General features: G+C 34.6%; 1 protein-coding gene across 2 annotated transcripts in view; it reads right to left on the reverse strand.

Annotated features, from left to right (window-relative positions):
* Window positions 1–274: 274 nt before the first annotated feature.
* The window catches only part of LOC149548367 (Transmembrane proteins 14C), a 118,129-nt gene continuing 93,196 nt past the window's right edge, over window positions 275–25,207 (reverse strand). For both annotated transcript variants that reach the window (XM_089792452.1, XM_089792451.1), the window contains 2 exons: window positions 971–1,097; window positions 275–800 (listed from right to left, as the gene is read on the reverse strand). In XM_089792452.1, the coding sequence (XP_089648578.1) occupies window positions 1,013–1,097 (85 nt within the window). In that variant the 3' untranslated portion in view covers window positions 275–800; window positions 971–1,012. The remainder of the gene's footprint in view (window positions 801–970; window positions 1,098–25,207) is intronic.

Genomic DNA, 25,207 nt, shown 5'->3' on the forward strand with positions numbered 1-25,207 from the left:
GTTCTCAGAATTATTTAGAAGAGAAATGATTAAAAAAATATTTAAAACTAATATATAAAACACTGTTTAAAATTAAGCAGCAAATACTATGATGCATGGGGCCACTAGCTCCACAAATTCTGCCACAAAAAAATGAGCAGCTGCTGCTAGAAAAAATAAGCTAAGCAGCAGCATGGGGACCTGCTCTTAGAGAACATTTTAAACTTCATCCAGTTACCTGATCAGCCAGGAGAATATGTAAGAATAACGCGAATCACATACACAGAAAAAGAACTGGCTAAAAGATGCAATCTTCCATTCAATGCCATTAATCAAAAAATCAACAGCAAAAAAACCGTGTATATTTGCTTACACGAATGTATAAGGAAACCCTACAAAAGGATTCAAAGATAATGACATTTTCATTTCTTAATCTCGAGGACTCCATAACTAATTGGAGGCAAACATAAAACTGATAATCATATCATGATACTCAATACACAAAGAATCATTAACGCTGCAGCTAACTGGCTGCTTTTACTAATTACTGGCAGTTCTTAAGAGCTTGATACACAATACATAATGGCTTATTCACTGATGATAAAGAAATTAACTTTCGAAACTGCATATCAAATCATTTCTAAAATTGGAATTCTATTTTCACCGAGGACCAATAGGACATTCCTTGGTGTCATAACCAATCATGGAATGCCATTTTATGATAAACTGCACAAGCTAATAGAAGCTCGTTAAAAGACATGCTTCATCTCCACCAAGAGTGCTCCATAATTAAATGAGACCAGAAAATTTTCTGGCAATCTCTGCAACAAATATAATCAAGATATCGTTCAGGCAAAAAAAAAAGGTAAAAATAACTCAAGAAGTGTACAATATAATTATCAAAAGTGATTCATCTTATTTATTTGTTATCGATCTTCAAGGCAAGGAGCCAGCAAGTTCAGTCACAATGTAAAGGAAAAGTACCACTGACCATATCACCGCCAAACACAAGATATTTCATCCATGCCATTTGTCAATCAGATGACTCTGGTTTGGCATTCTTCAGCTGGTTCCCATTAGACAAAAGTATAAAGGAATAAAAGAGAAGCATTGCAGCGCTGTCAAATTCAAGTTCACTTTGTGTCAAAAAATAACTTACTTGCAAACAAAAACGATCAAAGAAGAAAGAATGACTTAGTCACTTATAACGTGAAGATGGAAGTATGAAATGGAATCCATGGCACAGCATTTAAATTGAAGAAATATACAACACAGTCACTCATATAGCAAGAAATAGAGAAGTGAAACAATTTCAGATATCTAATATTGCATGTAATACCCAGAACTAATGCAGATACACCTTGGGAATCAAACAATCTTACATCAGCCAAAGAGAGTTTCCTCTCATTTCGTTGTGTTCTGGTTAAAGGTGTAAATTGTGATTTATATGTTCAATTTTGGTAAAACTTTGGTAAGGCCACTAGTTGTGACATTGCTGCCACTTATAGGCACGCTAGTTGAGTCAGACTCTCGCATAAGTATTGATAGAAAAAAAACTTTTGCCAAACCAATGAGTGAAGTATATGGTTGGAAACGGAAAATGTCAAAAGCACTGTAAGTAGGAGAGAATGAAATATATGGTTGACTATAAAGACAGTGAAACGTATGGCCCGCTGGTAAGAGACTGAAGTATATGGTTGAAGGCAGAGAGTGAACTGTAAAACCAGCTGGAGACAGAGTGAAGCATATAGATGTTTAAAGAGAGACTTCATCGGTGAGAAGCTGAAGCATCATATTTCTTAAAGTTTGAATATAAACATCAACTCTTCCATTATCTACACATTAGAAGGACAAAGAGTCACCTGTGGCTAGTGTAAATGATCAAATAAAAGAGGGAGCACATAGAGAGGAAGAGTTGAAATTGTTGGTGAGAACACACTGATTCTTAGGCATAGTTAAATTTGTAAAATGGATTAGATTGAACCATAGAGAGCCTTTGCAAATAGGCCAATTATTATCATTGCACTGGGGACATACATTAGCTGGTTACATAAAATTATGAACTCGAGCCTAGGATGTACAGATCTTCTAAAATTAATATAGATTGTGTTTTCCTATTTCTCCAATTCTACCTTGTTTGTGTTGCTTTTGTTCTGTCAGTCTGTGCAACTGTTAACCAATTGTTAATTTGACACACTTGTAGTTTGCATTAAATGTTATCAAGATAGGAATCAAGCCCCATGGGCTCCATAACAAAGTGCACTTGTGCGTGCTTTATATTGCAAATCATACAGAGAGCAATGGCCCGCAAAGGAAGAAGAGTAGAAAACAAAACCAAGTTGGCAGAACAATGTGTGGGGCAGAACTTGTTGACATGTCAAGACCCCTCCAATCGAGGCTCAATGTGACTGCATAGAGAAGAGGAGCAATTGTGATGAGAGAAAATAGCAAGGATAAGAGGGAAATGTTGCCACAAATACACTGCCCTTTGAAGAAGTCGCCACAAAGGAAAGCTTCACAGGAACCATAACGAAGAACAAAATCAAACCAAGGTTTCATCTCCCAACTTATTCAAAATACTAAAATCCAAAAAAATGAATCGACTAATAGAGAGCAAGACATAATTCAATTTTGAATCAAGGACCCCCAAAGAGTATGTATGTAAGCACAAAGTTGAAGGAACATGCGGCATTGTGGTGGGACTTTGTGCAAAGTGAACACATTAAGAAAACAAAGAAGTCTGTAAACAAAACAAGGCAGCCACGAGAGAATATATGGAAGGATTTCATGGGCCTAGCATTCAAGTTGGTCAGAGATGAAAATGAGGGAAAATCTCAAGGTATGTCAATAAGTTGCACATTTACATTTTAAAAAGAAATATGCTTGCTAAAGATACATCATGTAGACGAGACCTACCAAACAGTGCTTAGAACAAACATGTTGTACTGCAGACAACAAACATTTTTCTGAGTTTTGCATGTTGACTTTTGTCTTCTACTGTATGCATCAAATTAATCCTCTGCTCTACGAATTAGTTTTATGCTCTACACCTTTTGTTCTCTGCTCTATGCTTTTGTTCTTTTATCTGTGAATAAGCTTTCTACCATTCACAACTGTCATTTTCCACCCTTCTGTTTTTTGTTTTCTGCTGTCCACAAAATTGTTTTCTGTTGCATGTAACAAATAAACAAATAAACAAATTTTCATCCAAAAATAATAATTCTCTTTGTTTTGGCAAGCGAAGTAAACTTTAAAACCTTATGACCTGCTATACAAGAATGCATCAAAATATTGTGCAATGATTTTTTACTTTAGACAGGGATCAACACACTCAGACATGTCACTTGAAATCCTATTTCAGCGATTCAATCACCCAAGGCAACATAATGATCAACACTCGATCCCTTGCACATGTTGGCTTCTATCAAACTCGTTTCCCATCTGAGTGAACTTTTTGTCTTCTCCTTATCCACAGACTTCCATTCTTCAGTTTCTTATAAGCATTTGAAAGTTTTTTTATCTACCTACATTAAGATATTAAAAAAGACACCGTAAAACAACAGGGTAAATATGATTGTTTAAATAAATGGAGAAACAAGGTTTTAGCTTTGAAACTTGACACAATATGAAAGTTTTGAGAAATTCCTTAAAGGCCAAAACAGATTTGTTTTAAATTTAAACTCAATATATGATCCATAAGGTTCGGCATGTCAATATTTGAGCTTTCTTCTTTGTCATTGCACAATGCTTTGCTTTCTTTGTGCTTGCTAACTACAATCCTATTCATATCAATTCACTTTTCTTGCCCGGATAGTGAACGCTACCCCTCTATCACTGCAAAGTTTTGAGCCAAACATCATTTGAAATTGGTTAGAAATTAATTTTGCATATGCTGATTTCCAATTTTCTTCTATTTTCATTCGAAATTGCTTTGTTTTTGTTATGGTAAATCAATGTAATATTAGAACAGAGGAGACGAAGGCTCCTTAAAGTTTCTAAATGAAACAACTGTGAACTGAAGACAAAAATAGAAATTAAGACAGCTAAGATGATCATTAACAAAATATTACACTACTTTTATAGTTTTGTAATGTTCCACCTAAATCAAATCCTTCACAAATTTAAATGTGACCTTATATAACAATTAAAACTCGATGGCAGCCAACAAATGAAGGAGGATTGACTTCAGTATTTAGAAGAAAATAAGAATTTGAAAAAGAAGGGTGACTAGGGGTTAACAAAACTAGGATTCAGGTGAGGCCATCTAGAATAAATTATAAATTTATAAGTAATATTTAAATAATAATGGTTTTTTTTAGGGCTGACAAGACTTGTCAAGACAGTGCCCAGCTTTGGAGAGGGGAGACTCTTGCCAAAAGCATGAGGTTTCACGAAAAGGCATAACTCCCTCTGAATGGAATATAGAAAAGAAAGAATAATTCACACAAGGCAGGTACCAGAAGGGATAAAGAAGAGATCCAGGAAGAATAAGAACAGAATTACATATATAGCGACCGGTAATCAGACCAGAAGGAAGAAGTAGAAATGAGGAATAAGAAATTTGAGCTCTGAAAAAATTCAGAAAGTAAGGGAAATAAAAATTATCAGCCGAATTTAGTAGAATTATGTATGGGGATGTGATATGAGTATATGACTGAACCGTTTATATTTTGCTGGAATATATAGGCACATCGAGTGATATTAACACTTAATTGGAAATAAGATAAAATAAAAATAAAGCAAAAGTCTAGGTTGGTGGTTATCAACCTTGAATTTGTAAGTTACATTTGGTATAAATCAAGGAATGGAATAAGGGATCTGATTGTGATTATTGATATCCTACAATTGGTATCAGAGCATCATTTCTGCCAGCCTGAGAGGGGAACGTTAGTTGAAGCAACTAACAAATATCTTTCCTATTTATAGGACAGTTAAGAGCAGATGTGAAAGACGGCCTATGAGAAAATCTATAGTGACTTCATAATCAGATCCTTGAAGCAAACTAGAGCAGATCTAGAGCAGTCCTGGAGTAGAGAAATATGAAGAGTATTTCAAGATTGTTTTGAAGCATATTGGAACAAATTTGTATCACATTTATGAAAAGCAAGACAGGGTTAGGCTCCCTTCCCAACTCACAGGAACAATAAGTAAGGGGTAGGCCCTCTTTCTGGCTCTAAGTGGCTTATGAGCAAAAAGGCGGAGTGAGGCCCCCTTCCCAGCTCATAGGAGCTAAAAGGTTGGAGAGGCTCGGGGTTAGGCTCTCTCTTTCTGGCTCTAAGTGGCTTATGAGTAGCAGGCGAGGTTAGGCTCTCTTATTGGCTCCGAGTTGCTTTTGAGCAACAAGGCATAGACAGACACCCTTCCTGGCTCATGGCAGCAGAAAGGTGGAATTAGGCCCCCTTCGCGGCTCATGAGAGTAGTAAGCAGGGTTAGGCCTCTTGCTGTGCCTCTAACAAACCCTTCGACGCACTTGCATGTTGCATATCCACATACTTATTTCTTTCTTCTCCTGAAAATTGCAGCCTAAAAATAAATCAATGGATGTGTCCTAGTCAAAGAGAAGGGATCTAACAATACATGCATTCCCATGTATACTTCTGTCTGCATATATCCATGTGTATACTTCATGCATTTATGTGTATGCTTCATGTTTGGTCTATATGATGTGTTTCCAGTATATCTACTCCACAAGTGTCTATGATTATTGTAAACATATTCCTATCATCATGAGATATCTATGTTGGGTTGATCTAAAATATGTGAATAACTAGAGTGAACCAAAAAAGAAAATTGATTGCACATGATGCCATGAAGTCATAGATGAGCATCATGCTTCTAATCCTCATCTTAATATATGTTAAGGTCACCCTTGCTTTAATGCAAAGAGATATCCTTGATATAGTGTAGAGCGTGGGTCAACCAAATCAGTCCTCTGCAAATACAACTGATACCAAAGGAGAAATCAATTTTCAGATTGATTGCATTTTGACCCTTTCTTGAAGGATGGGAAAGATTATCTCAAATTATAAACTTTGCAAATTTCCAACTCTTGATTATTGATAACTCATATTAGGCTTTCACAATTTGACATAATATCAGAGTAGTGCCATGGAAGTTCAGATATGGATCCTCACAAAGGAAAAATTAGCCCCCATCCCCAAGTTTTAAATCACTTGAGGGAAAACAATCTTGGGATGGATAGACTGTCATGTCACATCTAAATCACAGCCTTAAAAAACAATTAAACCTGGGTGGAAGCCAGAACAATGAAGAGAGCCAACTAGTATTAGGAAGAAATTAAGTGTTTAAAAATGAAGGAAGACTAGGTTAACAAACCTATGATTTAAAGGATACTGCCTGGATTAAATTATGAGTAACGTTCAAATAGTAATGATTTCTTCAAGGGCCACTGGGACTTGTCAAGGCAGCGCCCAGCTTTGGAAAGGTGTGGCTCATGCCAAAGGCACAAGGTTATGTGAAGAAGTATGACTCCCTCAAAAAGGGGTATATAAAAGAAAGAATAATTCTGTCAGGGAAGGCATCCGGAAGGGATCAAGAGGAGTTCCAAGGAAAATTAGAGACGAATTACATATAAAGGATCTGCAATCAGATCAGAAGGATGAAATAGATATGAAGAATAAGAGATCAGAGACTGAGTCGAATCAGAAAAGAAGGCTAAATTCTAGTAAGCGAAGATAAGATAATTTATTAATGTCCAACTAGAGACCACCAAAGGGTCATATGTGTGACAAGATAAGATAGAATAATATGATCTAATATTATCAGCCCAAGTTCAATAAACTTATATACGGTGATGCAATATGAGTATATGACTGCAGTGACACTGCACATTTATATTTTGCAGGAATACATAGGTGCATCAAGTGATATGAACACTTAATGGGAAACCGGATAAAATAGAAAATAAAGCAGAAATCTAAGTTGGTGGTTATCAACCTTGAATTTGTAAGTTGTGTTTCCCATAAATCAAGGAATTGAATAAGGAATCTGATTCTGATTATAATATCGATCAGATCACAAAGTTTTAGATAGAACTTGCATTCAGAAACGAAACAGCCATTTTTATTAGTAGAAAAATTGGTATATCCCAAATGGGGACATTACATGTCTTCAAGTGTATTGTTGATTTGATTGACCTTCCTAGGTTTATGTCAAAAGCTGATTGCCTAAGAATGGTGTTGCATTTAGCAGTTTTGATAAAGAGCAGATTCCATGCTTATTTTAAATCGTAGAGTCCGTGATTTTTTAGGCTAAAAATTTCTTGATATTAAGCTAGGATTTGCTTTCTATTTCCTGTTTCATAATTCCATATTCTACGGGTCATGTTATACTTGTTCTCTTAGCATGTACTTGCACTGTGTCATTTCTCCCAATTTCAATGTGCCAATATTTTACTGGAATATACAGGTGCATCAAGTGAAATGAACACTTAATGGGAAATCAGATAAAATAAAAAATAAAGCAGGAATCTAAGTTGGTCGTTATCAACTTTGAATTTTTAAGTTGTGTTTGGTATAAATCAAGGAATGGAATAAGGAAACTAATTCTGATTATAATATCAATCAGGTCAGAGTTTTAGATACAAATAGCATTCAGAAACAAAACATTCATTTTTATCTAGTACAAAAATTGGTATATCCCAAAAGGGGACATTACATGCCTTCAAGTGTATAGTTGATTTAATTGACCTTCCTAGGTTTATGTCAAATGCTGATTGTCTGAAAATGATGTAGCATTTAACAGTTTTGATAAGAGCAGATTCCACTGCTATTATTAAATCGGAGAGTCTATGATTTTTTAGGCTCAAGTTTTCTTGATATTAAGCTAGGAATTTCTTTCTATTTCCTGTTTCATAATTCCATATTATACTGGTCATGTTATACTTGTTCTCTTAGCATGTACTTGCACTATGTCATTCTCAATTCCAATGCACCAATGAAAAGCCTGGACCCGAATGACTTCCTGGGATCTAATAGTTCTTCCATTAGCCACTTCCTCTAAATTGTTCTTCACTCATCTAGCAATGTCAACCTTCATTCATTATCCATCAAAATATGAGTGCCTTGCATATTTTGACTTCTACCAAATTCATTCCCCACCTTAGTGAACATTTTGTCATCACTTTATCTTTAGATCTTCAGTATTCGCCTTTCTAAAAGTGTTTCAAAGTTCTTTGATCCCTATTGTGTTGTAAAACACACATGCCTCATTGCAAATGGGGACCCCAACTTTTTTGCTTAGTTGCTTAGTTTGCTACTTAGCAATTTAGTAGTTGGTTTAGTTTAGTTTGAGCTTGAAACCATTTTGAGGTCTCAAAGGGTGATAAGGTGGAAAACTTGGGCAAGATGGAGATGCAAGTCAGTTTAATGGCAAGTCAAGATCCTGTAGTGGATGACAAATGTAGAGTAATGATTCACACTTGGTTGAAATTTAATCCCTCATTAAGGAAGAAAGCTTGGGCAAACATGTGAATTGGGTTGAGTAGTGACGAGAACCAAAGAAAACAAGGATGGACTTTGATTGTTACATGTTAAATATCCAACACTTGAAACTTTGTCGAGGCCAATTCCCATGTAAGAACCCGTTGTCCTGCATTTTGTCACCACAAATGCAGGTAACAATATGAAACTTTTTCAAACTAGTTTCGCATTTCTCTAAGTTGAATTCATTATTTGATTGGTTAATGTTGATCAATCAATCAACTCCAATTCAAATAGCAAATTCTTTTACTTAACTCTTTCATCAAGTCTTTTTCGTTTTTCTGTTTGTCGAGCCTATGCTTGATTTTTGTGGCCTTCATTGTCCTTTTCTTCGTTTTTTGAGTGTTCCTTAGTTTTTAGTCGTTTTGTTTTGCTCAAGTCATTGCTTTTGGTTTTCCCTTCTTTGACCTATCTTAGGGCTTAATCCGAGTTGTCAGTTAAAAGATATGGCCATTTTAGTGCCCAAAAAGTGGACCTTTTCGATGCAAATGCACGAATTAAAAATATCATGTTATATTTTTAATTTGACATTCACTTTTTGAAAAATATAACTTAAATTCACTTTATGTTATGTTTTTAAGTTACTTTATCAATTAAAATTTCACTTAAAGTAACTATAGTGCACTTTATGTTATATTTTTAAGTCGAGTTTTTTTTTTTTTTTTTTCACTTAATTGACTATATTGACTATATAGTTCAGTTTAATTTTTGACATTTAAATCAAATGTGCTAGTAAATATTATTTATTAAATTATATTTACACATTATATTGTTAATATGATAATGTCAATATAATTTATGTCCCACTTAAGTAATATTTTATCAAAATTAAATTGACATGTACTTATTATTATCACTTAAATGTGTAAAATCATTTAAAAGTGGACCTTTTTCATGTCAATACATGTAAAAGTCACTTAAAAGTGGACCTTTTTCATGCCATTGCATGTAAAATTCAACCTAAAGTGTAAAAACACTTAGAAGTGGACCTTTTTGGTGCTATTGCATGTAAACTCACTTAAAATGTGCAATGACAACTAAAAGATGAGCTACATGTGTTGTATGCATATGCACCAAAAAGGTGAGCTTTTGCTTTGAGTTGCATATGCATATAACTTAAACATGCATGTGCACCAAAATGATGAGCCTTTGACTCATATAACATTTTTAATATATGCATACACCTCCAAAAGGTGTGTTTTGCATTGAAACACATGCTTTTGGTCCTCCAAAACCTGTTTTTGAAAGAACTTCATGTGTGTGCCCTTCAAGAACCCATTTTTTACTCCCATGCTTGGATTTGGTCATGGAATGATTCGAAAATCTCAAGGAGAAGAGGCATTTTTTCATCTTTTGGCATTTCCATGCTATAGATGTTTTTATGCTAAAAACGATTTCTTTATGATGATTTGCAGTAACATTTTTCTCCAAAAACAACTACTTTAGAGTGATTTAAATCACGTTTTTGCAAGGAAAAGAGATGTTTTGGCATATTCTTTCATTTGCATTACACCAAGGGTCACGTTTTTGCATTTGGAAGTCAAAAACAACTTGTAACATGCACTTAGAGATTCACTTTTTTCCAAAAACGTCCCAAGAGCATGCATTGCCAAAAATGTTGAAGTTGGGAGCATTCTTAGGGCATGTTTTTCGCATTGTGCATCAAAAATGCCTCATTTGCTGCCCACTACAAATTTCTCTTATAAAGTTTGAAAGGTCTAACATTGTTGGAGAATTTTTCAATATTGGAACTTTTCCCTTCTTCATTTTTGGCACATAATCATCATGTAGGTGGGCATTTTCCTTCTTGCTAATAAATTTGTACTTGTCTTGCTGATTTTGTGCACGTTTTAGCTTGATGTTTTATACTTGTTGATTTTGTTGCCATGGAAAGTGTATTTTTCCTTTAAAAATGATAAAATGGTTCATTTTTATGTTTTTGGTTTTTTTTCCAAACTCCAAATTCGAAATTGCATATTGAAGTGTTTTGCTTGTTGACATGTTTGAGTCATTTGCCAAAGGTACATTTTTCTTTTGAAGTTTTGTGTTTTGTGTGTTTGCTTTCAGTTTTTCTCCATTTTGGAGAAGTTGCAGGTTCTTTCCCAAGAACTTGGTCATGTTTCACTTCACTCTGTCTTCCATTTCATGCAAGAGCATCATTTCATTCCATTTCCATCTTTCCATGTCACAACACTTCACATCTCATTCGTCAAATGCGATTACATGTATTTCATCCCATCCATCATCCGCACGTACATGTAATTTCATTTCCCATTTCCATTTGCACTCATCTCACTTTTCGCATCCACTCACACGACATGATTACATGAAAAGTCTTTCATGTAATTGCATCTCTAAAACCCGTTTTTGACATAAAGTCACTTTTTAAAAGGTCAAAAATGTCATGTGCATGTTTTCCCATGTTCTTTGACTTCACCTTTCCACAAAGACGACTATAAAGTTCATTCCACTTCTAGTTTCATTCCATTTCCATCTTTCCATATGCACTTACGCCACCATGAGCAAATACATGTTTTTCCACTTCCCCTATCATTACACACTTCACATCTTATCCGTTGTCCACATTTACATGTAAGTTCATTCTCCATCCACATCCACATCTCATCTCACTTTTCATTCCTCATTACATCTTGCATTTACATGTAATCAATTTTCCATGCAATAACATCTTGAAAACCTGTCACTTTTTTGAAATCAGCAATCTCCATTCACATGCATTCCCATGCATTCCACCTTCACACATATCCATTTCCTTCCATTTTCACTTCCATAATATTTCACTTCATCTTCCATTTTCATTCACTTCAAATGTATGATGTCTCTTTTTGAGATCATCTCATTGGGTCTACAAAGTATCCAATTCATATTCGAACCTTTGTTGCTGATCAAGAATCAACCTTTAGGCAATTTTCTCTGATGATGTATTTATGTTTTGGGATTTTGGTGTTGTAGCACAAGCGCAAGAGATGCCCTCACCATCTAAATCAAAGAGCAAAATGAAATACCTGTTTGATAAAGAGTTGGCTCATGCAACTCCATCTCATGTCACATCTATTCCTAACAATGTTTTAGACACAAAATCAGACACGTGGACATGACTGATTTTCTACGAAGAATAAAAACCCCTGTTGGTCATGAGATTAAACGTATCAAGAGAAATCATATTCACTTGTTATCTATGTTTCCCATGGCTCCCATGGAACCCGAGTTTGTTCTCGGATGCGCAAAATGTTTCAGCCCAAAGTCAAAGACGATCAAGGATGCAAATGGCAGGGTTATTATTAGTCTAGATCCAGAAGTTATCGAACAAATTTTCAAAGTGCCACAAAATGCATAATGCGTAGATTTGACCAAAGAATCATCTTTGAAAATATGGAATGAAAAGAAGGGAGATTATCAGAAGTATGTAAATCAATACTGGTTGGATACCAAGAGGAGCAACTTCTCGAGATAGCCAAAGACCGTTCACAGGTCTAATTTCAAGCAGGAGTACAAAGATATTATCACTCTTCTCAACAAGGTTTGTGGTCTTAAAGATTCTACCGATTTTGAACCATGGATGTACAAATTCATCTTCTAGATCATGGAGAATAAAGAACATATCTTTTGGGCAGAACTAATTAGTACTGCACTCTGTCAATAGTTGCTCAATGTAGGAACTTTAGTGCCTTTCTACATGAATTCCTACCTTGTTTATATTGCTGCTGCCATGGGATCTTTCTCTGGACTCTCAACCAAAAGAGATTGTCTGCAAATTCCAGTGTGGGATTACTATGATTAGATCACTCTGGCTAATAATAAGTTTCATTTCAAAACAGTTCAGGATGCTTTCTTTGGGCATTTCTCTAAAGTTTCTACAAATTCTGTAAAAAATCAGACTGAGTTACTTCTTGTGCAATGCTGAAGATGAATCTTAATATATCAATCTATATAGGAGGTATAGTAATAAGTATTATTATATTCTGAATTTCTGTATGTCCAAGCAACTCGCATAAGGTAGTGTTATAGAGAAGCAAACTTATCAATTTTTGTGTGTTCTCTATCCTCACACTTGTCTTAAATTTACAAGGTAACCAAAGGGCATGTCCCTTCAAGGGACATGACCCTATCTAGGTCGGCCCTTGATTGTTTTCCAAAATCGGTGCCTAGTATAGGAAAAGACCTAGTTAGTGATTAACTAACTAAACTTGTTCTAGATCAAACTTTACACAAATTTCCTAAGTGAATCATCGATCTTGACTAAAGACAAAGCACAATCAAATCCGAATGATCTGTATCATCAAACTAGGAGGATTTCGAAGTTATAGAATTAACACTCCCTCTTAACTTGATAATCATATTGAGAGATAATATATCTAACATCTTCAATGGAAGATGAATAAGCATAGATTGATAATCTATATCTATCTGAATCTTTTAAGTATGTGGTATCATTAGAACACATGATACTATGTCATATTACTATACTTGTGATATGACTTATCACTGATACTAGTGATAACAATATTGCAAAGAATACAATATACATAAATTCTTCATTTATCCAAAGAATACTTAAATTCTTCATTTATCCAGGTTGTGACTCATAGGTGCTGGCATTCCTATATCACAACATGATCTTGAGTTAAGATCTACCAGAACACAAGATAAACTCCAGAGACTAACAAAATTCTTCCTTTATCCAAGTTGTGACTCATAGGCATAGAAATGTCTACATCACAAATGATCTTGAACTCATCTAGATCTGACAGTAGTTCTCTATTGTTCAGCACATTATCTAAGAGATCGTCATCTCTCATAATGTCTTTTATACAAGTGTTCATTATCTCAGAGATCGTCACCTCTTAAATGATTAATACAAATGGTGAAGCCCATAACAATCAATACGCTAACAATAAAAAATTATTAATAATAATTTAAAGAATACAAAATGTATCATAATTCAACCATACCAAGTCTTTTCCTAAAGTGATCTATCTTCACTCAAGAGAGAGGTTTGGTAAGAATATTTGTTGTTTGATCTGCAGTACAAATGTGTTCTAATTTTATAGTATTCCTGTCTACCATATCTCTAACATAATGGTAAGGAATTTCAATATGTTTGGACCTGTCATGAAAAATTAGATTCACAGAAAGCTTGATGGAACTCTGATTATCACAATGAATAATCGTAAACTCATGGCTTGACCAAATAATCCCACGAGTAACTTTCTAAGCCAAACTGCTTCCCAAGAGGCCATTGTTGCTGCAACGTATTCGGCTTCTATGGAACTTTGTGCTGCTGATGACTGTTTTCTGCATATCCATGATATCATCGTTGATCCTAAACTGAAACAACATCCTAAAGTACTTTTTCTATCCCTAACACTTCCACCCCAATCTGAGTCTGTGAATCCATGTAAATCCAAGTCAATTTTCTCATATTTGAGCCCAAGGCTAAGAGTGCCTTGTAAGTATCTCATAATGTGTTTGACTGTAACTAGGTGAATCTCCTTTGGCTCACACATAAACTGACTTAAGGTGTTAACAACATAGCAAATATCAGGTCTTGTATTTAATAAGTACATATGGGACCCAATCATCTGTCCGTAGAGAGTAGAATCTATGGAAGGTGATTCTATTGTTGTTTCCTTAAGTTTATGTAGATTAGTCTCCATTGGAGAAGACATAGGCTTGCAGTTCCACATTCCAAATCTCTTCAAGATATCTAATGTATACTTTCCTTGATTAAGTATGCTGTCAGAATTATGCCATACTTCCAGTCCTAGGAAGTAATGAAGTAGTCCTAAATCTTTCATTTTGAATTATCTAATTAGATCTTTCTTGCATTGATCTATAAGGTGATCATCACCTATTATTAGTAAATCATCAACATACAGTATCAAAATTACCATATCATCTTTATCATGTTTATAATATAGATTTGGATCGGCTTCATTCTTGGAGAATCCTAAGTTGGTGAGATACTTATCAATTTGTTCATACCAAGCCCTTAGAGCTTGTTTAAGCCCGTATAGAGCTTTCTTAAGCTTGCAAACAAAAACTTTAGGATTATGAATTTCAAAGCCTTCGGGTTGCTCCAAATATACCTCTTATGTAATCTTTCTATTCAAAAATGTTATTTTTACATCCATCTGATGTACTTTCCATCCCTTTGATGCTGCAATAGCTAGGACTGCTCTTACAGAGGTGTATCTAGCAACAAAAGCAAAAGTTTCTTCATAATCAATTCCCTCTTTCTAAAAGAATCCCCTGGCTACAAATCTGGCTTTATATTTTTCAATGCTACTGTCAGCAGCATGCTTGATTTTAAATATCCACTTAGAAGAAACAATGGATTTTCCTTCAGGTCTAGGGACAATTTCTCAAACATCATTCTTAATGATGAATTGGTATTCTTCCATCACAACATCCTTCCAAGTTGTATGTTTAATAGCATCTAAAACATTGATTAGTTCTGATTTAGATAAATCACTCATGTTTGTTGCATAACTAGAAAAAATTTTGGGCCTTTTGCTTTCTTTGAAGGTTCTAGAATGGTGCAGCAAAGTCTTGTGCTTCCACTACTGTCTTAATGGCCCAAAGTGGTATTTTCTTTGGATTTTGAGTTTCCTCGAGATTAAGATATTGAATTTCATTTTCAATTTCTTCAATGTTCTCCCTTTTAAACTTAGATTCAGAATTTTCTTTAGAACTAAATAAGGGAGAGGGATCTCCAGAATTTAAGGCTCTTTTGAATGCTAAATCTTCTTCAAAAATTACATCCCTACTAAGTTCAATGTTTTTTTGACCAGGTATGAAAATCCTATATGCTTTAGATGTTTCACTATACCAACAAAAATACCTTTCCTACCAAAGGGTTCTAACTTGGTTCTTTTTGCTTTAGGAACATGTATATATACAGGGCACCCAAAAATCCTAAGATGACTTATATTGGGTTTAACCTTAGTAAAAACTTCTTCAGGAGTTTTATCTTTAAGGTAGGACTGAGGACTCTTCTTTTGAATATAGAGAGCAGCACATGAGGCTTCCGCCCAAAGATAATATTCTAAATTTTGGCCAAATATCATAGCTCTTGTTGCTTCTATAATTGTTCCATTTTTCCATTCTGCTACCCCATTTTGTTGAGGGTTATAAGGAATGGTATACTCCCTCTTAATTCCTGTTTCTTTACAAAACTCTTTAAACAAATCTAAAGTATATTCCCCTCCATTATCAGTCCTAAGAATTTTAATTTTATGTCCTAATAAGTTTTTAGTTAAGGTTTTGAACTCTTTAAATCTCTTAAGAATTTATTCTGATTCTTTACACTTTAAGAAGTAAATCCAAGTTTTCCTAGAGAAATCCAAGTTTTCCTAGAGAAGTCATCTATAAAGAGTATTTAGTACCAGAATCCTCCACGAGAAGGAACAGACATAGGTCTACATAAATCTGAGTGGATTAATTCCAAAACATTGTTAGTTTTTCTAGTGCTATTAGGAAATGGACTTTTGGTGTTCTTACCTAGAGCACATCCTTTGCATATGCTTGAATGATATTTATTTAACTTAGGTAAACCAGCAACCATCTTCTCCATAGTCAATAGGGTTTTGAAATTTAGATGTCCTAACCTTTTGTGCCATATTTCATTTATATCAATAGTTTCATGAATGAAGGCTTGAATAGGTCGACCGGGTTTTGCATTTAATTCATACAAGTATCCCTTTCTTTGACCAATCAACTTTAATTTCTTAAATGAAGAGTTCTTAGACCAGGTCAATACTTTATCGTCCATTAATGCAACATTATGTCCATCATCTTCAAGTGTTGTGACCGAGATTAGATTCTTTTTTATTCCTGGTACATAGAGTACCCCTTTGAGATGTAGAGAACTACACGACTTCAATTTCAAGGTGCAATTCCCATTTCCTTTGACTGAATGAGCAAAATTATCACTGATGTTAACTTCACCATCAACTTCGTCAAATATAGTCTAGTGCTTCTTTGTATCCTGTAATATGTCGGAATGATCCACTATCAATCATCCATGCCTTGCTTGATACTTCATTTGATAGTGTCAAATACAATACACAATTCTCAAGATCATAATTATCTTCTTTCTTAGTAATGTTTGTACAGATTACTTGTTGTTTAGAATTCTCAGGGCAATTAGATTTGTAGTGTCCAAACTTTTCACATTTGAAGTATTTTACTTTGGATAGATCTTTCTTAGGTTTGACATTCTTTTAATTACCCTTCTTCTTCTTAAAATGCTTCTTCTTACCTTCATAGGAATTTGTGTTGAGAATATGAAGTTCTTCGACTTCAGTTTTCAACTTTCCCCCTTTTTTAAGTTTTTTGGATTCTTCCTAAAGACAATCTCTCTTAAGTCTATTGCAATCAAGAAGATTGTATCTAGCACTTACTCCTTGTGCGAATGTTTCCCATGAATCTAGTAATCCATCTATAGCCATCAATGTTAATTTCGTATCATCAATTATAGTTCCTATACTTGCAAGTTCATCTTTTAGACTGGCAACCCTTAGGATGTAAAAATTCATCGATTCTCCCTTCTTTATTTGTATATGATTTAGTTGTCTTTTTAGTGTGAGGACTCTAGTTGCATTGTTGACCTCATGTGCATTTAATAATGCATTCATCATATTAAATGTTGTTTGATGTTTCATTAGCATGGGTACTATTTCATTTTTCAATCCATCTAATATGATCTGCATGGCTTTCCCATTTCCTTTACTCCAAATAGTTTTATTAGGTTCAACAGCAGGTTGTTTGGATGTTGATTCAACAAACTTGTTTTACGTCATTTTCTTCAAGAATCATCACGATTCTGAATTTCCAAGCATCAAAGTGTTCTTTCCCATCAAACCTATCATCGGATTTGATTGTGTATGCCATTGAAGATAGAAGAATGATGCTAGATATATTAAGTCTGATTGTTTAATTTGCAAAGCCTGGGTTCGACTACCAGAGCTCTGATACCATGTAAAGTTTCTGCAAATTCTGTAAAAATCAGACTGGGTTACTTCTTGTAGTAATGTGTTACATCCCAATTTTTTACCCAGCTTGAAATATAGCCGTTGAGGTTCGCATAAAGTCAGTTGGCAGTTTAATTTGATATAATCTGGCGAAATGGTAAGATAGTTGGTCGTTATGATTTCAAGTGAAGATGACATGTTAGTTGATCGTTAATTGCAAATTCATGGAATTAAGATGAAAGGTTAATTGTTATGATTATTTAAGATTAAATAATTTATAATTTAATTACGTAGGAATTCCTTGTAGGGAGCATGTTGAAAGGGTGGAAGCATTGTCAAAAAAGAATTTGACAGGGCATCACCATCACTAGGCAAACGGATAAAAGACCCAACGATCTAAAAGAGAACTACATCTGCGAGATTCGCATGAGTTATTTAATAATTTAATTAAAATAATTGAGTTTAAATATTAAACGTATCTTAAAGGATTTTAATTTATCTTTCGTTATATTTTTTTTAATAAATATTTAATTACGTGCTTTTAAATATAAAATGATTTGGCACTATTATAATTTAATAATTAATAAAGTAATGTTGCCTATAAGACTTTAATAATGTTCGAATTATAATAACATTTCAATTATTAAATTCCCGAATTATAACTTTCCAACTCTTTGCTTTTCGATTTAATATTCCTTGCTTTTTAATGATAATACTTGGCGGGGAGATCAATTTAATTGTTTGATAATTTGGATTGTGTAATTATTTTTCAAACTTTATTTCCCTTTTAAAAGTTTTTGATTTGAGTGGAATTCATATAGTTTCTTGTAACGGTGAGAAGCCTTAGAGTCGGGCACTTTATTATTAATTTATTACACTCCCATGGTCATTTCAATATTAGATCTTTTTCTTCAATCCATTACCGCCGAAACCAAGATAACAGAGCTCAAGAGATTAAATTTATGTTAGCCGAACTTCCCTATTATATTTGTCGTGGGTACAATTCAGGAAACAAGACTTATTCAAGTGCAGGGCTTTCGTATCATTTATAGGAATCACCTCGCAGAGCCAGGCCTGCAATTAGTGAATCCCTGTGTGGGAGAATGGCTTGCCATCACTTGTCTACTTGCTTTCAATCCCTGAAGGCCGTATTGAAACCAAAGCAAAGGTATGTTTACATTTTCATTTATCGGGTTAGTATAAATGACTCGGCTTTGGATTTTGTTTAGTTGGGCATTACCTTGAATGAGCGAAGTCAATGTCTTATGGATTTTTAATCGGGCTTCACTATGTTCAGATTTGTTACACGATGCATGAAATTGTGTTCTTCATTTTATATGGGGTTTCCACCGTTGTATATATATTATCGGGAATTTCTCTTTCTTTTCTCAAAGAGTAAGTTACCAGTTCGATTAAAATGCTCTGCGGTTTGTGTTATTAATTGAGTTTTCCTTGATTGAATGAGATCATAGATCGTATTGCATTTTGAATGGGCTTCATCATTGACAAATTGGACTCACATTGTTTGGATTGGGTTTCACCAGTTTATGCATATGCTTTCTCCGCTGTTCAATGTGATTTATCTTGATTAAATACATGGAGTATTTAATATGTTAATTGTTCTTTCAACCATCCATACCTCATTAATTCGTTAAAATAAAATAAAAATAAAATAAAATAAAATATTAAGAGGTCATTTAGGTAAACGAAGTATCTTTTAGAAGCTTCAAGTAGATTGAGGCAAATCTTTCTACGAGATTCAACTGAACCCTTTTAAAAGAGAGGAGATCTTGATATGATATTTTCTTTTAAGAGAAATTAGTTATGACTAATTTAATTAATCTAAACATTCCAATTTGGAATCTTAAAGAATATAGTTATGTAAACATAGAATGTGAGATGATGGATGTTTGTAATCATCTTGAATACTTGATAGAGTCATGTGCTCCGAAAATTCCGATTATCTGGGACTCACCTGGCTGTGTAGCCAAGAAGATGGGTGATGAGGTGTGAGAAGGAATCATCAATAATATGAACCAGTATCAGTTATGACATTTCAATATTTATCCTTTAATATGAATTAAATAATAGCTCATGCAAGTTTCCTATTATGGTGATCTCCTGCTGCCAAGTTCTATGGCATGTTATAGATCATGATGCCCAGTGGATGGTAAGATGTTCCCTATCAATTCCGGGTAGGGAGGGCCTTTCTCATTGGAGATCGTGTGGGGACATATTGTAGTCCGAGGTTGGGTGGTAAAGCCCCTAACAATGTTTCACCTCTCTCAAAATGTCCGATATGAGTCAGACAAAAGTAAGCTATGCATTCAAGTGTTTATCAGAAACAAGTATTATCATTTTTATTATGAAAAGGTAAGATTAAATTGAAGTATTTCATTGTTATCACATTTTACTTCATATAAATGAATATTGAATATAAGTAATTATCTAATCTTGAGAAATTGTCACCGATAAGAAATCGGAAGGAAAAGAAATCCGAAGCCCTAATTGATTGTGAGACAGCTAGAACCTTAATTGCTATGGTGGTATTGGAAGCCCTAACTGAATCCGTGGTATCAAAAACCCTAGTTAAATCCGTTGTCACGGAAGCCCTAAATTGAATCCGTGGTAGCGGAAGCCCTAAGTGGTAAATCAGTACCAGAAGCCCTAAATAAACCGATGGTAATTAATGCCCTAATTGGTAAGATGATATGTGATGCCCTAATTTAAGTTATATTGGTATTTTGTGGTATTCATCAAATGATTTTTGAGATAGTAGTCAATTTGAGAAATTGTTATAGTGTATTTGTGGACTAACCCGAGTGGTTGCAGAAGCATACTTAGAGGATTTTTAGTCTCAGTTTTTCCAAAGTATGTGATTTCAATTTCTGAAGTAATTTCATTAAAAGGTATTTCAAATATTTAGTTAAGAAATTTTTGTTTAACTGACTTTAACAGTAAATCTTCTTCACATGAACATGAATGATGTAACTACCTTCTTATGAAATCGAAGTTATAACCGTATTCTATGCATATGTTAGATGTTAATTTAGACCTAGAAAATCTGAATGTTACATAATGTTGAAGATGAATCTTAATATATCGATCTATATAGGAAGTATAATAATAAGTATTATTATATTTTGAATTTTTCTATGTCCAAGCAACTCGCATAAGGCAGTGTTATAGAGAAGCAGACTCATCAATTTTTGTGTGTTCTCTATCCTCACACTTGTCTTATATTTATAAGGTAACCAAAGGGCATGTCCCTTCAAGGAACATAACTCTATCTAGGTCGGCCCTTGATTGTCTTCCAAAATCGGCGACTAGTATAGGAAAAGATTTAGTTAGTGATTAACTAAACTTGTTCAAGATCAATCTTTAAACAAATTTCCTAAGTATGTCGTCAATCTTGACTGAAGACTAAGCACAATCAGATCCGAATGATCTGTATCATCAGACCAGGATGATTTTGAAGTTATAGAATTAACATAACAGTTATCCATTAAAAGGGTATCTGATGAAGCTTGGGAAAAGAAAAATCAATACGGTTGTATCTTTATCCAATTTCCAACTTTTGCTTACTTGAGGGTTGGATACTTTAAAGGTGAGCTGTATACCTTACCTAGGTATGCTACTGATAAGATCATTATGATGGAATTAGCTATACTACTCATGGAAGTTCAGTCTGATCAGCATGCTTTACATAGACCTGGTTTTGGTATTTCTTCTGCCAAACCCTTGGTAATTGACAATTATTTGATCAATTATGTATATTAAACAAAAAATATAGATGTAGAATTGCAGCTGATCACTTTGAAGAAATTGAAAGCCAAATTTAACTTTGATTATAGAAAGATGATTTATCAAATCAAGAGGGCTTTCACACATGTTCGTCGCATCGAGAATGTTTGGATAGACATGAGAACAGAACTGGATATAATGAAGATGGATTATTGCAGATTAACTTTGTAGCAAATCCTTGATCTTAACATGCTTGAGATCCCATCAAGTTTCCAAATTGAAGATGATGGCATTGTTCTTGATCCCGAATATCATCACGCAAGTTTTGATAAAAGATGCACTTTTCCCATTCAATGGCAGAAGAAGGAAGGTACATCCATTCTTGATAGATTTCAATCCATTTTAGCAAACACGAATAAGTGGCTGAAAATTAAAGTCCTAAAAAGGGTTAATCCAAAATTGGGTTTGGATTGTGGAAGTTTTGGTCCTCGTGGAAGGAAGTCACAGCTGGAAATAACAGGTAAAGATGTAGCTTCTTCTTCTGATGCAAAGAAGTCTCTTAAATTCAAGTTGAAGAGCAAAAAGGGATCTAAATCATCTCAGATTCCTAAACTAGTTCAGGAATCAAAGGAGGAATTAGAAACAAAATCAAACGAAGAAGATGAGGATGAAGAAGGGGAAGTTATGATATATCTCCTTCAAGAGTTGTACAGACTCGTGCACCATCCATGCATGAAGCACCTTTCTAGATGAGATAGATGATGATGTGGATTCATTTTCCACTATTTTCACACCTTCGATTCTAGTTTCAGAAGTCAATATGTTGGCTCTTCCTATTTCTTCAGTTGCTCCTCTCATTTTAGCAAATGAACAATATGAACATTTGGGAAGTGTGTTTGAAGATTTTCCAACTCTTACAAAGGGTCAAATTTCTCAACTTGATACATCTCTGACAAGTTTTGAGTTTTTCATGACAGAACCCTCTCATCATGCACCCATGAATTCAGCTGTCCAAACTGAATCTTGCTCCATCACAACGGACATACAATCAGGATCAATGCCAATGGTCTCCACTGTACCTATTTCCACAGATGAAAGTTTCAGCTTGCCTGCATGGTTGAGTAGGATCACAATGAAGAGAAGGAAAGTGGTTGTACCTCCGGATAACCTCCCTGTAAAGAAAACTAAGTCCAAATATTTGAAAGATAAGATAGTTTCAAGGATCTTTATTGTTTCGGAGAAAACCAAGTTTGTAGAAGTTGCTAAACCACTAGTAGACAAACCTGTTGAAGAACTTACCCGTTCTTATTACGATTTCACTAAGGTAGAAATCGGGAAGCAGTCATGTTTGAGTTGCTTGCAAGATGCATTAGCTAATGTGTCAAAAAGTAATCATGAATTATGGGAAAAGAAGAATCAGCTCAAACAAGAGGTTGTTTGCCTAAATGAAGTCGCTCGACAACAATCTTGTCAAAGTGTTGCTATTGTGTCATAGACATCCAAGGAAAGAAAGTTGATTGAAGCCGCTAATTCTTGGATAAGGGAAGTCATTTCTGAAGGAGTTCAAGTCATTAAAGAAACATTTACAGTTCTTAAGTGTATCAAAGATATGAATGAAATGGAGCAAGGCTTGATTTCTTTCTTGACTCAAGAAGCGGATGCTTTAAAAGAGATTCTCAAAGACTGCGATGAAATTGTTAAATTTGATTTAGATGCCATGGTTTCATGTGACATTCTTCAATCCTATGAAATGTTCTTCAGGTATCAAGGGCTTATGGGTTATAAAGAAGAAACATTGAGAAAACTGATTACAAAGTTGCAGACAGCTCTTGGAGATTATCAGATGGTAGAAACAAGAATTACATGTGATTTAGAGCAAATGAGATGTCAGATTCTTGACGACCATGGTAATATGATTGCAGTTGAAAAAGCAAGTTCAGAATATACAATCAGGATCAATATTGATTTAGATTCTGAGGATTTTGGTTCTCATACGATGAACAAGATTGTCCTTTATAAATCTTTGACAAAACACTTGCTAGATTCTCTGACGACAAATTCTAAGGTTGTGCAACCAGCATATGCAAATGCAATAACGAAGCCATTGGAGATTTATAATCTTCCTACAGTGCGTAATGTTATCATCAAGTTCAAGGCACTAAAGAACAATATTTAAGATTTTTATTTTATTTTTATTTCTGTTTGTAGATCAAAGAGGATGCATTGTATGAAAATGTGTAATTACATGTAATGTGAGTTGCATGTGCAATTGCATGTAACCCAATAATTTCTCTTCTAGTTAGACTTGGTCAAAGTTATTTGAGTTGCTCCCACTTTTTCCTCCATCTTTTTCTCAACTCCTATGCCTATATAAAGGAGTGCCCCCTCATTGTAAAATCATCTTTTATTGTATGCAAGAGAGCTCTGGAGAAATTGTACCAACAGAACTTTGTTTGTGTAGCACTATTTTGAGAGAAAAGTGAATACAAAGGAGCAATTGAGACTTAACTTTGATTGAGTGAGATTGTTATTTGTGTGAATTAGAAGCTTTCTCTATAATTCGCATATATTATCTTTGATTCATGTAATCTCGTGTTCTTGATAATTGATTGTAAAAAGAGATAAGAAGCAACTGGAGTCGGAGATTTGACTAGGAGCAATTGTGGAGATATATAGTTAGAAGCTTTGTCTGTAGCTTATATTTCTTTCTTGATTCACAAAATAGTGAGGATATTTTTACTTTTGGAAGTCTTTGTGCCCTATTAGTAAAGCTTATTCATATAGAATTACGACCGGACTTAGAGCCAAATCAGTAAACTTTCCGCTAGCCTTTGAATTAGTGTTGGTTTATCGGTATCACCGTTTTCAGCTATTAGATAGTAAGTGTAGTTAGAGATTTCACCCTGCCCATTACTCGCTCCACGAGTAAGTGGATTATTTCTTGAAAGTTAAGAGGGAAGAATATAGGTAACACCCCTTTACAAAATCTCTCAACTTCTTTCTTACCTTTAGTTGATCCAAGGAACGGTGAGAACAAAGAGACTTCCCTTTAAGGTAGGAAAGATTTTGTCTCACACGTTGTGGCTGGTCATCTTATTTTGCAACTGGATTTTATCCAAAACTGCCAGTTGCAAAATATCCACCCAATAGAACCCAAGGAAGGCCAAATTTAGATCCTGAGTTTGATGAGAATCCAGTCCAACAATGAATATCCAACTGCATTTCAATAAACATTCCATGGCATGGTTGGAAATCAAGTTTGCATATTACTGAAATATCTTAAAGAAAATGTAAAATCTGATCTTTGTGGGAAATTCCAAGCATTTATCAAGTCTCCAACCAATACTTTATAAAAATTCAATCAAGTAAGGTAAAGGCTTATAAACAAGAGGGAAATCTGCACGTTGGATGAGAACTGCCCAACAATTAATGAAATTATAAAATCTATCTTTGTGAAGGAGCCCACAAACACCCTGTTTCTGCCAAAAAGTTGGCGCTCACAAACTTAAGTCAATCATGACATCAGATCTGCAAGTCAAAACAAAGACGCTTAAGGGAACAGGTGAAATCAAGAATTGTCTTCAAACTTAATTTGATTGCCATATCAAGTATGCAACTTTCAAACAGCCCCTATGCAAATTGCAATCAAGTGATGATGATGTTGATCAGAATGATGAAATGTAGGCCTGATAATAATGAGAAATCTGGGTGATGCGTGAAGATTGACCAACACTCGGTGGAATTTTGGAAGTGATGTCAACATTGGAACCCAAGCAAGGTTGGATTTCAGACCTCCTTGGGGCTCCAAATCCCAAGAGCGTGCAAATTTCCACCCTTTGGGGCTCCAAACTTTGCTAATCAAGACATGATGTGTTCGAGTTGGCAAAACAAAGAAATTGCTTGAGGAAGAGGCTTGAACAGGGATTATCTAGTTGCTGTTCAAGAATTTGTAAACGCTCAAGTAGCTTGATACAATCACCTTGCACT

Source organism: Cupressus sempervirens, chromosome 7, assembly GCF_028749045.1.
Source record: "Cupressus sempervirens isolate cs-2001-9-10 chromosome 7, ASM2874904v1, whole genome shotgun sequence".
NCBI classification, from domain to species: Eukaryota; Viridiplantae; Streptophyta; class Pinopsida; order Cupressales; family Cupressaceae; genus Cupressus; species Cupressus sempervirens.